The sequence below is a fragment of the Leucopleurus acutus genome (genome assembly GCF_964270905.1).
Source record: "Leucopleurus acutus genome assembly, chromosome: 7".
Taxonomy (NCBI): domain Eukaryota; kingdom Metazoa; phylum Chordata; class Mammalia; order Artiodactyla; family Delphinidae; genus Leucopleurus; species Leucopleurus acutus.
In genome coordinates, this window is record NC_139150.1 from 927,305 (window position 1) to 940,439 (window position 13,135).

At 67.7% G+C, this 13,135-nt stretch overlaps 2 protein-coding genes across 2 annotated transcripts; one reads left to right on the plus strand and one right to left on the minus strand.

Moving 5' to 3' along the window:
• Positions 1-6,313: 6,313 nt before the first annotated feature.
• C8G (complement C8 gamma chain) lies at positions 6,314-7,933 on the minus strand. The gene is made up of 7 exons (XM_082842032.1): positions 7,687-7,933; positions 7,470-7,606; positions 7,232-7,302; positions 7,053-7,160; positions 6,697-6,798; positions 6,572-6,610; positions 6,314-6,486 (listed from the first exon to the last, which is right to left on the minus strand). The coding sequence occupies exons 1-7, from the start codon at positions 7,822-7,824 to the stop codon at positions 6,473-6,475; spliced, it is 609 nt and encodes a 202-aa protein (XP_082698158.1). The 5' UTR covers positions 7,825-7,933; the 3' UTR covers positions 6,314-6,472.
• Positions 7,934-8,496: 563 nt separating this feature from the next.
• On the plus strand, positions 8,497-12,900 carry FBXW5 (F-box and WD repeat domain containing 5). Its single transcript, XM_082842956.1, has 9 exons — positions 8,497-8,633; positions 9,468-9,683; positions 9,868-10,025; positions 10,380-10,554; positions 10,752-10,900; positions 10,973-11,378; positions 11,577-11,724; positions 11,792-12,004; positions 12,076-12,900. Exons 2-9 carry the CDS (start codon positions 9,491-9,493, stop codon positions 12,317-12,319), a joined length of 1,686 nt encoding a protein of 561 aa, XP_082699082.1. The 5' UTR covers positions 8,497-8,633; positions 9,468-9,490; the 3' UTR covers positions 12,320-12,900.
• Positions 12,901-13,135: the final 235 nt, after the last annotated feature.

Here is a 13,135-nt window from a genome sequence, read left to right on the forward strand (position 1 = left end):
ACGCGGCACCTCTGTCCTCCCACCATGACAAATACAGCAGCCGCAGGCCCGGCCGCACACTTGCAGCACCCTTCTCTGTCCAGCCCCGGCTGTGCCCCGCAGGACCTGAGCGCCTGTCCCCCGCCCCCCAGCCGTCCTTGGGGGTACAGGTCCCGGGTCCTCACGCACCGGATCACGGCATATGCCACTTCCAAGAGGTTGTTTTCATTTAGCGAGACCGTTGCTGTGGAAGGGCTCAGCAGGGACGTGTCTTCTGGCTCGTGGGTGCTGCCCGCTAGGCCAGGGACAAACCACTCGCCCTGAAGCCTCGAGGGGCTGGGGGTCGGCAGAGTCCAGGACGGCCCAGGACCCCCCGTGGCACTAGGCAACGGCTCCCAGGCTGGGCCTGCCCTGGTCACACAGGCAGGACGGTGATCCTGGCTCATGGCTGGCCTCTCTGGGCCTCGGTTTCCTCATCTGCACAGAGGGACTGAGATGTCTCCACCTCTCAGGGACGGGTGGGGATTATGGAGGGAATCCAGGGTCCTCTTCTGCTCGCTTCAGGGGCGCATGGGGGGGCCGAGAGCAGGGCTGGCCGGGCTGGATTCCCCGCACCACACTTGGCCGGCCCCTCCCCCTCCCTCCCAGCCCCTGACCTGGTTTTCCTGGAAGCTCTGCGAAACTGAGCTGGGGACTGTCCGTGGGGGTGAGGTCTGGCCCTTCGGGGCCCTCGGCAGGGAGAGTAGTACCCACGGGGCACACCACGGCCCCACCCCAGCAGGGACGGAGGGGAGAGAAGTGGCCGTCAGTGCTGCCGACGCAGGGACTCCCCTTTTATGGGCCTGCTTGGCAGGCGCTGCTCCCTGGGGGTGCATCTCCTGCACTTTCCTTCTCAGGACCCTGGCGGGAGGAGAGGTGGGTGCAGAGGGCTGGGGGGTGGGCTGGGCAGGGGCGGGGCCCACCTCAGCGGGGGGGGCATCTGGGTCCCAGCCTGGGGAGGTGGGGTGCCCGCTGGGTCCAGCAGCTCCCAGGGAGGGCCCCGAGCTTCCCATTCAGATTCCTGAGAGCCAGGCTCTGCACCGCTTTGGCCCCCATCCCAGGCGCCCCACGCTGGGCTCAGAGGCCTGCAGTGTCTCCCCTGCAGCCTCACCCCAGCTGCACTCCACCGCCGGTGGAGGACAGAATGCTCCGTCCCAGGACGGGAGCATGACGTTTCCTTGCCCGATGGGGCAGGGCTGGGGCAGTCTCGCTGCAGGAACACGGCGCAGAGCCTGGGCCTGCCAGCCTCCACGCTGCTCCACAGTCCCTGAGGCCAAGGTGGGGGTCCCTGCAGTCACAACCCAGAGGGAGGGCAGGGGGCAGGGCAGGCCAGCCTGGCGGGGTGGGGCACCCACACGCTCATCCTGGGGACTGGGGGATAGTGGGGGAGGGCGTGGGCAGCCCCCAAAGAGCCCCTCCTCCCCACTGGCAGCGGAGTGCGTGGGTCCTGGGCTCCATCGGATAGCGGGAAGGACCTGTACTTGACCCGTGGGCCCGTCCTGAGTCACCGCCTCCTGTCCTTGGCCTGGGGCAGCCTGTCCTCAACAGGAGCCCCAGCCAGGCCACTGGGAGAGCCCAAGGCCCAGGGCTTCAGGCCCTGGCTCTGTCCCAGGCCCCCTCTCCTCTGGGAAGGGCCTGGCCCTCGCTGGGGCCCTTCCTCCCCCGGGAGTGTCTCCCGTTGCCAGCTGGACGGCCACCAAGGCCTCTCCAGGTCAGCTGCAGGCCCCGGGCGGGGAAGGGGTGGGGGTCTGGGCAGCCGAGCCCCCATGCCTTGACCTCCCCGGGCCTGGCCAGTTAGCACAACTCACCTGCTTCCAGACTCTGGCCACAGAGAGAGGAGTTGCAGACAACAAGCTGGTTTTCCTGGAACTTCCCAAAGGACCCGTCATGCTCCAACAGAAGCTGGGGCGGCAGCTCCCCCAAGACCTGGCCTCCACCTCCCACCCTGCAGGCCCCAACGACCCCGCTGACCCCACCCTGATCCTAACCCCCCGAGATCATGTCTAAAACCCGCCCCTCTGCACTCCCCCCGGGCTGGGGGCGCTCTGCCCCCCTCAGGTGCTGCCCTCCCACTGGGTGCTCTGGGGAGATCTTGAGGGGCAGCAGTCGGCCCCTCCACAAGTACGCCCAGCCCTGCGACCACCTGGCCTTCCCTGGTCAGCACAGGCGCCTGCAGCAGCGGAGGCCAGGCGGGGTCCCCACCCCACCCGAGGCCTGAGTGGTGCCCTAGGCCCAGGGATCCCACCTCCAGGCCCTGTTCATCTCCCTGGTGTGGGGCCAGCAGAGCAGGGCAGTGCTGGGTGAGCGCAGGCAGCGTGGGATGACCCCCCGAAGGCCCCCCACGTGCTGGGGGAGCTGGAGGTCCCCTCTGCAGTGAGGGAAGTCTGGCCCCGTCCCCACATTCAGGGGCCTGGCCCGCCTGTCCACTGGAGCTGCTGTGTGGACAGGTGCCCAGCAAGAAGGGCCAAGCAGGGGCTTCCCTGGTGGCGCAGTGGTTGGGAGTCCGCCTGCCGATGCGGGGGACACGGGTTCGTGCCCCGGTCCGGGAAGATCCCACATGCTGCGGAGCGGCTGGGCCCGTGAGCCATGGCCGCTGAGCCTGCGCGTCCGGAGCCTGTGCTCCGCAACGGGAGAGGCCATAACAGTGAGAGGCCCGCGTACTGTAAAAAAAAAAAACAAAAAAAGAAGGGCCAGGCACAGGGAGTTCCCTGGTGGCCTAGTGGTTAGGATTCGGGACTTTCACTGCCGCGGCCCAGGTTCAATCCCTGGACTGGGAACTCCCGCAAGCCACGTGGCAAGAAAAAAAAAGAGAGAGAGAGAGAAGGGCTAAGCACAGAGCACCTGGTGGTCCCATGACAGGGCCAGCGATGCACCTGCTGTGGGACCACGGCGCCGGGGGCCTCGGACACGGCAGCCTCACGTCTGGGCGAGGCCAGTGTGCTCCAGGTCAGTGCTCCTTGGGCGTGAGCGGCCCCTCCACATTCCCCGACTAAGACTGCCAGTTAGAGAGTAGTTTCCATAGAGTTTTCAAGGTTTTTCTTTCTTCTAAGATATTAAAAACCACCTCTCATAATTAAAAGGCCCAAACAAATTATAATTAATAAATACCTTTACATAAAAATGATTCATCTGGGGCTTCTCTGGTGGCGCAGTGGTTAAGAATCCGCCTGACAATGCAGGGGACACGGGTTTGAGCCCTGGTCCGGGAAGATCCCACATGCCTCAGAGCAACTGAGCCCGTGTGCCACAACTACTGAGCCTGCGCTCTAGAGCCTGCGAGCCACAACTACTGAGCCCGCGAGCCACAACTACTGAAGCCCGCGTGCCTAGAGCCCGTGCTCTGCAACAAGAGAAGCCACCGCAATGAGAAGCCCACACATAACAAGGAAGAGTAGTCCCCACTCACCACAACTAGAGAAAGCCCACACGCAGCAACAAAGACCCAACGCAGCCAAAAATAAAAACAAATAAATAAATACATTTAAAACAAAAACGATTCATCTAGAGCTACAATTGTTTCACCCAGTTTTTGAAAATTTAATTAGAGCTTGTTAAACATTTTAGCAAAAGCAAAATGCGTCGCGACGGTAGCCCTCCGTTCCCCACCGCCCCCTCCCATGGAAGGAGCCAGCTGCGGGTGGGGCTGGCCTGCTCTGTGGCCTCGGCCCTTTGATCCCTTGAGAGGTCCTGGCGTGGTCCCTGGGATGCTCAGCTCTGCTGGAAGGACCCTTTCTTCCCCAGAAGCTCTGAGAGGGGCCTCTAAGGAGCCTGGCCTGCCCACACCCCAGAGCAGAGGCCCTCCTTTCTGTCTGGGGGATGCGGGGCCAGGCATACAGTGGTCTCTCTGGGGCCCGGCCAGCTCTGCGCTGCAGCCCATGTGACACAGGTGCCCGTGTGGCCTCCAGCTCTGCTCTGCGGGGTCTTTGTCTTCCCCTCTTCCCACCAGCCCTGTCTGCCCTTCTGGGAGTCTGGCGCCGAGGGACACCAGGTGGGCACGGCCCAGACTGGGGTGTCGGGCACAGTCCCTGCCCGCTGTGGACACACCAAGCCCTCCAGGGCTGCGGGCTCCTGCCAGCAACCGCCACCCCAGGCCTCCTGGTCCGGACTGGGCCAGCGGGTGCGGAGGGCAGGTGGGCATGCAGAGGTGGGGCCAGGGGCCTCTGACCCTGCTCTCCGGGGACCAGACGGTGGTCCCTCCCGTTCTGTGGCCTACGGCTCACCCACGGAGGCCTGGTCCTCCCCGCAGCCCAGGGAAAGAGGCTGCTGGGGGCCATGAAGTGGGGCTGGGGTGGGGGTCTCAGCCTCGCCATCGTCAGGGAACGGTGAGCACTGGACCTCAAGCTCCCAGGGGCAGGAACCTGCCACCTGTGTGCCCAGAGGCTGGCATGCAGTGGGCGTTTCAGGAATGCTCATCAGACAGACCCTAAGGCTCCCCAAACAGGGCGACTTGGGCCCTTCTCCCAGGCCCGGCTTTGGCCAAGCCAATGACACGCTCCCTGACCCTCCAGCCCCGGTCCGGCCCAAGCCGGGGGCTGCCATTTGCCCGGAAGCTCTCCCCAGGTTCTCTTGAGGGAGGCTGCCCCTTCTCCTGATTAGGGGGGCACAGTGGGAGGGGGACAGGCAGGCACACAGTGGTCTGGCCGGGCAGTGCGTGTACCAGGCACAGGCGTCCACAACGTCCCGGAGACAGCGCTGACTGGCCGTGGCTCTCGCCCAGCAGGGGCGGGGGCGGGGTGAGGGAGGGAGCGGGGCGGGCGTCCTGGGACCCAACAGGGCGCTGGGTGGGTGGGCGTGCGTGGGGGGCAGCACCCTCCCACGTCCCCAGCGCTGTGGGAATTGGCCGATGTCGTCAGCTGTTTAACAGGACAGGTCTGGACAGGCGAGCTCTCGTGGGCAGGGGCTGGAGCTGAGCCCACGTGGACCCTGGCACCGCAGACGAGAGCACTTCCCTCCCTACGGCCCCCGGCAGCTGTCCCTGCCGGTGGGAGCCCCGGGCAGACCCTGGCTGGAGGGACGGAAGGACAGCTGGATCCCAGAGTGATTTGCTCTGTACTCGCGCCCTTTGGTCTCTGTTTCTCGGGCATCGGATGGTTGCAACCACGGATTTTCTCTTTGGCGTTTCTTCCACTGTCAGGGACCCTTGGCGAGGGATGGGCGGGTCGGCCAGGACATTGGTGTGTGGAAGGGACGCGCAGTCTACGGGGGGTTGGGGGTGTGTGTGGACCTGTCCCAGCACTCGACCCCCTCCCAACGGTCCACAGTCACTCGGAGGGGCCCCTCCAGGCAGCGGTTGGGGGGGCGAGGACATCGTTTCCAGTCCCCGCCTGCCTCTCCCTGGGCCTCGGAGCTCCCACGTTCCAGAAAGGTCTTCTCTACAGGCCAGAGGTCATCTTGTGGGCCCTCATGGCTGGTGACCTTGGGCTGACACTGGGTGTGGGCTCCTGGGGGCAACCCAGTCTATCCAGGGGTCCCTCCCTCTGCACCTAGAGCCCCCGTGCTCACCCCAGTACTGGCAGGCCTGCTTCCCCCAGATTGGGGTACAGATCCCCCCACCTCTCTTTGTGCTTCCTGGCCGCTCACCCACATGATCTCCCCTCAGGGGCACCTGATGCCCGATGCCAGGAGTGGACTCAGCGCCGGGGGGGTCGGTCCCAATCGCGGGCCAGTCTTGTGCCCTGTCTGGCCCTGCCAGCCCCCGTGGTGGCTGTGAGGGGCAGCTCAGCCTCACGTCCTCCTAAGACAGATGCCAGCTCACCCCAGGCCCAGACACGACCCAGGAAATGGAACGGAGCCTCCCTGCCTGCCCCCTTGAAACTGCCTACCCTCCCCAAGGGCCTTTCCTGCCTTGGCCACAGGGCCCCCTGGGACTCTGGGCCCCTGCCTCCCAGGAGGGCGCTCAGTGGTCAGCAGGCGACAAAAAGGACCTGAGGGGCGGGTTCCGCATCCCTCTAGAAAAGGCCGACATGTCTGGACAAGGCGAGTTCAGGTCCTGGGCCCACCCGGGGCAGCCCAGCGAGGCCAGCAGGGCAGGCGTGCACAGAGTCAGGGAGCAGGAAAGACACGGACAACCACAGCGCGATGGCCAGAGGAGGGGACACTGGGGACAGGGAGTCTGGGCACTCTAGGCCTTGAGGAGGAGCCACTCCCCACCCCCACCTCCCTGGGGAGGGCTCTTCACCAGGAGACAAGCCGATGCCCTCCTGGCCCACCCGGGAAGCAGCCCCACGTGTCCGTGAGATGACAGGTGGGCAGAGACCCCGGCCGGGTCCAGCGTGGAAAGGAAGAATCCAGGAGCTGAGACTGACAGCGTTTAATGAAGGCAGCCCCCCGAGCTCCTGGCGGCGAGGCGCAGCTTCGGGGGCGGACGGGAGAGAGCCCCCCACTCAGCAAGGGGGCGGCGAGTGCCGCACCTCCAGGGCCCTGGTTGCTTGCTGGTGCAGGGCTGCCGCCGGCCTCACCTCCTCACTTCTGCAGCACAGACGAGACCCATCCAGGAGGGAGCCGCGCGCTGCCAGGCCCCTGCCACACCGCCCCACCGGCGCTGCCCACTCACCATCCAGGATGTGAAACTGGTCCGCGGCCTCGCAAAAACCTGGGGGCCGGGGCTGGGGTCAGGGGTGGCGGGGCCGGGGCGCGGGGGAGGGCGAGGTGGACCGCGGGAGACGCAGGGACACTCACCATACTTGGGGAAGAACAGGATGTGATCCTCGGTCAGGTTGGCACCCTGCACCCGCTGCTCAAACACACTCAGGAATGATTCGCTCACAGGGAGCGAGCGGGCTGTGTGCGGGACACACGGGGCTCCTGGGCGCCCGCTGGGTGGGTGCGGGCTGGGCGGGCAGGGCGCTCTGGGAGCTGGGCTGTGTGCCGGGGGCTGTGATCTGACCCCTGCCCCCCACCCCCGGTCTCCTCTCTGTCCCCACATCTGGGCCTAACGGCAAGGGCAGGGGAAAGGGAGGAGAGCGTCCATGTGCCCATCCGGGCCCACCCAGACGGCCCTGCGGGTGTGCAAACCCGGTCCCGCGGGGACGTACCATACAGCTTCACCGACAGCTGCCGCGCCCGCTCCAGGTACAGGATGGCGAAGCCCTGGTAGTCCGTCTCCCCAACGACCACGTCCACCGGCCCTCGGGCGCCTCGGGCTGGGCAGAGCCAGGTCAGGGTCAGCCTCACCCCCAGCCCTGAACCCTTGTCCCCATGGCCCGCACCTCACCTTGGAGCAGAAAGCGACCTGGGAGCCCCGTGTCACCGTAGAGCTGCCGCACCTGCCAGCAGATCCCATCCCTGGGGGTTGGGGGTGGGAGGAGGCACAGCAGGCTTGGGGACCCCAAACTGGGTGGGGCCTGCCGGGATCCTGGTCGCAGGGCCGCAGGCCGCAGCAGGGGTAAGGTTGGGGGCCGGGGTGGGAGTCGGGAGGCTGGGTGGGTGTGGGGCTCCGTGCCGGGACTCACAGCTTCCGCAAGGTGCTGACAGCCATGGCGGCACCCTGAGGAGTCACGTGCAGTGTGCTGGCCTCAGCCCGGTGGCCCTGCTCCTGCAGGGAGCGGCACGCAGAGGCCACGGCCACAAGGAACCAGGTCCCTGAAAACTGGAACAGGCCCCGTGAGGGCACGCGGGGACGGGGGCTGCAAAGCTGGGCGCGCGCCGCTCCAGCTCCCCCAAGCCTACCCGCTGCGCGTCGAAGTTGGCCTTGGGCTGGATGGCGCTGATGGGGGACGGGGGCCGAGGGGGTCTCTGAACCCTCTGACCCAAGGAGCCGACGGCCAGGAGCAGAGTCAGGAGGGATGCCGTCCTGGGGGGCAGCATGGCGACAGCAGCGACGGTGACAGGCCTGGGGGAGGCGCAGGGCAGGATGGTCAAGTCCCGGGTCGGAGTCCACTGCCCACTGCTGCCCAGCCGTCCGGCCCGGGAAGTCTGTGTGCATCCCCCACCCCCCCGGCCCTGGGCCAAGCAAACGGACCGCCCCCACCCCGGCCCTGCCCCTGCCCCGGCCTCCTCACGAACTCACCCTCACCCTGCACATCTGACCTCGGCCCTGCACTTCCCGGCAGGGCCCTGTCGCCATGTCCTGTGTACAAAGTCCGAGTTGACCTCTGGCTTCTTGCCCACAAGCCCCCACGTGACTTCCAGTGGGGCTGGTGCTCATCCCTTTGCACATTCATCTCCCTTAAACCGCCAACGGCTCCTTGAAGTACGGACTAGTCTCATCCCCACAGCGAAGAACACTTGTCCCCGACACTGGCAAGCGCCGGAGCCTAGTCTCGAACCGGAGATCTAGAGCCTCGCCCGCAGCCCCGCCCACGACCCACGGCGCTCGGCCGCCGCCCCTCCCGGCCGCCAGGGGCGCTGTTTCTGGAGAGACCGAGCAAACACAGGCGCACAAAGAAGCATCGCCCCGGGACGCGGGGCCTGAAGCGCAGGCGCAGTAACAGCCAACGCGGGCTGCTGGGCTCGGCCCTCGACGGCCATCGATGCGTCGGGGCTCGTGACGTTGGCCTGGCGGGTTCGGTCATAGAGACGCGACGGCCGGAGCGGCGACGGAGGGCGGAAGCGGGTCTGCGGGCAGAGGCCTGGCGCCGGGGCGGGGGCAGCGCAGCCGGGCGGAGGCGGCCGCGGTGAGTGGGGCCGGCCCGGGGAGCGTCGACACCAGCCATGTCCGAACCCCGGCCCGGACCCCAGCGCCCTGGCCCCGGGGAGCGTCGTCACCCCGCCCCGATCCCGGGCCCGGCCCCCCGGCCCCCGGCCCCAGCTCAGCCGGCAGTGGCCGCACTGGCCCGTCGCCCACCTGGCAGGGCTCTCCTAGGCCAGAGGGCAGAGCCCAGGGCCGGCTGGCGTCCCTGGCGGCGTCTGGGGCAGGCGGGCTGGCCCTCGTCCCGCCGCCCCAGGTCCCTCCCGAGAAGGATCCCTGTCCCATGTTGACAGCTCCGAAGCCTGGGGCAGCAAGGTCAGAGCGGCAGGGTGCCCAGGGGCCACCGACCCTGCGTTTCTCGGCCTCAGAGCGGTCACCAGCCCTGCCAGCCAGACGACTCCCTGGGATCCTGTGGGGGGCGGTCAGAGGGACCCGCCCAGGGCCCCACTCCGGACAGAAGGCCTGTCCCGAGGAGGGGGCTTTTGGGGTGAGGGTGGGTCTGGGGTCTCAGGGCCCGCCGCCAGTTCCGCCTCCGGCTGGACCAGGCCCGGAAGCTGCCTGTTCCGGGGATGACTTGGCCTTTCCGGGGACCCTCAGGAGTGCGGGGTCCAAGCAGCGTGGCTGTCCAGGGGGCTTGATGAAGCTCTTGGATCCTCGGCCGCGGGGGTTCTCCGCACAGGCTTAGCCCCTGGAATTCCCAGCGGGGCAGTCGGCGGGCTGCCTCAGCTCAGCCGCAGGCCCCTGCGCCTCTCCTTGGGCCTGGGGGCTGGTGTCCTCCCTGGTCCCGCTGGTGGCTAAGGGGACCGTGCATGGGTTTCAGGGCCGCCTGGGCAGAATGTCACGATGGACGAGGGGGGCCTACCCCTGCTCCCCGACAGCCTCGTTTACCAGATCTTCCTGAACTTGGGCCCGGCCGACGTGCTGGCCGCGGGGCTGGTGTGCCACCAGTGGCAGGCCGTGTCCCGGGATGAGTTCCTGTGGAGGGAGCAGTTCTACCGCTACTACCAGGTGGCCCGCAACGTGCCCCGACACCCAGGTCAGCACCTGCACTCCGCCCTGAAGCCCACTGGTCCTCGTGCTGGTCGAGGACAGCCAGGCTGTGCCTCAAAACACAGGGCCTGGGAGGGAGGCCGAAGGGTGGGCAGGGCTGGCCCCTGGCTGTCAGGGGCCTGGCCCTGAGGCGTGGGGCCCCAGTGTGACACGCCCGTACACACACACAGCGGCCACATCCTGGTACGAGGAGTTTCGGCGGCTCTATGACACAGTGCCCTGCGTGGAGGTGCAGACTCTCGAGGAGCACACCGACCAGGTCCTGCACCTTAGCTTCTCCCACTCAGGCTACCAGTTTGCTTCCTGCTCCAAGGACTGCACCGTGAAGGTGAGGGCGGCTAACCCTGTAGGGAGAGAGGGCCAGGCCACGAGCGACAGCTGGTCCGTTTGCTGCATCCGCATGGGGAGGCCCGGGACCTGGACCACTGGCCTGGGTCACCCGGGCTGGGAGGCTGGGGCTGGGCGGCCCTAACTGCCTACAGAGAGGAGAGGGTCCTGCTCGCAGCTGCTCCAGAGCCGGCCCCAAGCTCCACGTACTCACATCCCTCCGGCGGTCTGACAGCCAAAGACAAGGGGCCCGCACCGGATGGCGGTTTCCAAGACTGGCTCAGCCGAGCCGACCAGGAGAGGGGCCCCGTGCAGGGCGGGATCACGAGGTGCGCCTGCTCGGCTCCCCATGCAGATCTGGAACAATGACCTGACCATCTCGCTGCTGCACAGCGCAGACATGCGGCCCTACAACTGGAGCTACACCCAGTTCTCCCAGTTCAACCAGGACGATTCTCTGCTGCTGGCGTCCGGGGTGTTCCTGGGGCCCCACAACTCCTCCTCGGGCGAGATCGCCGTCATCAGCCTAGGTGAGAGTGGGCCGAGGGTGGGCGGCCCTCGCACCGGGGCTGTCCCACCCAGGCCCCTGCTCCATCTCCATCTCTGCCCCGACACCCCCGCCCCTAATGCCCAGCTCCGCCCCCCGCCTGGACAACCCCCCCATCCCTCCAGCCCCCAGCCCCGCCCCCCCCCACCCCGCCTCGCCCCATCCTGCTGCTCCCCGCAGACACCTTCGCCTTGCTGTCCCGCGTGCGCAACAAGCCCTACGACGTGTTCGGTTGCTGGCTCACGGACACCAGCCTGATCTCGGGAAACTTGCACCGCATCGGGGACATCACGTCGTGCTCTGTGCTCTGGCTTAACAACGCCTTCCAGGTGCGCGGGGGGGCCCTGCGGCCGGCGGCGGCCCCCAGCAGCCCGTGCCCACCCCTGCGCTCCTGCCCCCAGGACGTGGAGTCGGAGAACGTGAACGTGGTGAAGCGGCTCTTCAAGATCCAGAACCTGAACGCGAGCACCATCCGCACCGTCATGGTGGCTGACTGCAGCCGCTTCGACAGCCCGGAGCTCCTGCTGGACGCCGGCGCGCCTGGCGCAGGCCCCGGCCGTGTCTTTGACCTGAGCAGCGACAGCGAGGACCAGGCGGTCGACCCGGGCCCGGCCCGCGCCAAGGGCTTGCGGCGCGTCCTGGAGGGCCGGGCCCAGCCCCAGCCGTCAGAGTGCGCGCTGGAGACCAAGGCGGCCGAGCTGCTGGCCCAGGGCCACACCAAGCCCCCCGAGCGCAGCACGGCCGCCGCTGGCAACAAACTCCTCATCTTCACCACGGGCTGCTTCACCTACTCGCCGCACCAGATCGGTGAGGGGCCCGGGCGAGGCTTCCCGGGGCGGGGCGGGGCCCGTCTGTGCGCAGAGTGCCTTCCTCCCTTTGCCCTGGGGGTGAGCGCTTGTGCAGCCCCCCGGGGCGCACATTCGGATCCAGGGGCACAGGGCCGGTGGCGCCGCAGGCGTCTGGGCGCTCCCAGGCACCAAGGCGCTGCCCACCCGGCCCCCACAGGCATCAAGCAGATCCTGCCGCACCAGATGACCACGGCGGGGCCCGTGCTGGGCGAGGGCCGGGGCTCCGACGCTTTCTTCGACGCGCTCGACCACGTCATCGACGTGCACGGACACATCATTGGCATGGGCCTGTCCCCCGACAACAGGTGGGCGTCTGTTGGCAGCCCGGGTGGGGGCGTCCGCAGGCCCTTGCTGAGCAGCGTGCCCGTGCAGGTACCTGTACGTAAACAGCCGCGCCTGGCCCAGCGGCTCGGTGGTGGCCGACCCCATGCAGCCGCCACCGATCGCGGAGGAGATCGACCTGCTGGTGTTTGACCTCAAGACCATGCGGGAGGTGAAGCGGGCCCTGCGCGCCCACCGCGCCTACACGCCCAACGACGAGTGCTTCTTCATCTTCCTGGACGTCAGCAGGGACTTCGTGGCCAGGTCCGGGGGCGGAGCCGGGTGGGGAGGGGCCCCAGTGGGCGGTCGGGGGCTCATCCCAGGCGCTCTCGCAGTGGGGCAGAGGATCGGCACGGCTACATCTGGGACCGCCACTACAACATCTGCCTGGCCAAGCTGCGGCACCAGGACGTGGTCAACTCGGTGGTCTTCAGCCCCCAGGAGCAGGAGCTCCTGCTGACGGCCAGCGACGACGCCACCATCAAAGCCTGGCGCTCGCCACGCACGGTGCGTGTCCACCAGGCCCCGCGCCCGCGCCCACGCCCCTTCTTCTCCTGGTTCGCCAGCCAGAGGCGCTGAGGGGCGCCGGGACCCACCGAGGAGGCCACGGAGGCCCATGGCCCTTTTTCGGGGGTTGAGCTGCTGCCCAGAGCGCACGGGGGCAGAGAAGCTTGCTGCAGAAATGCCTTAGGAGGGGGGCCCCGCGAGGCCACGGCGGGGGACGGCCTGGCCCCCACCACGCTCGTGCACGCACACCGCCTCCCACAGCTGTGACGCTCAGCCTTGGGCAGCCGGGGCCGTCTCTGGCTGGCTTGGGCTGCACAGGACACTGGGCCCCCGCTCTTCACCCACCCCCTTCCCCTGGGCCTGGGCTCTGGGACAGTCTGCACAACACGTTCCCCTTGGCCAGCCCTGTGGGGCCCTGGCGGTGTTTGCTGGGCCCAGCCTTACCCAGGGAGCCCAGGCTCCCTCTTCTGGGAACTTCCCAGCGTCAGGGTCGAGATGCGGGTCAGGCTGCCGTGGGCCAGGCTGCCATGGGCCCAGGGGACCTGCATGTCACCGGTTCAAGGTCTGAATAAAAAGTTGGCAACAGCACAGCACCGACCAGTCTGTGCGGGGAGGGGCGTGGCATCCAGTGTGTGCAGGGAGGGCGTGGCATCTATACGGGCTCTCGTCGTGCCTGCTGGACGGAGCGGGTGCCCTAGGCCACATGCTAGGAGCTGCCCTGAACTGGGCAGCGGGACGCGAGTCTGCGTCCCCAGCCGCTGCCCCCGCTGCCTCTGTGGACAAGTTCCTGAGCGCAGACTCTGGAGCACGTCCGGCTCGTGTGCGCTCCCCGCCAGCAGGGGGCGCAGAGGGACACGGCCTGGCAAGTGCCAGGCACCGGGGACGGCA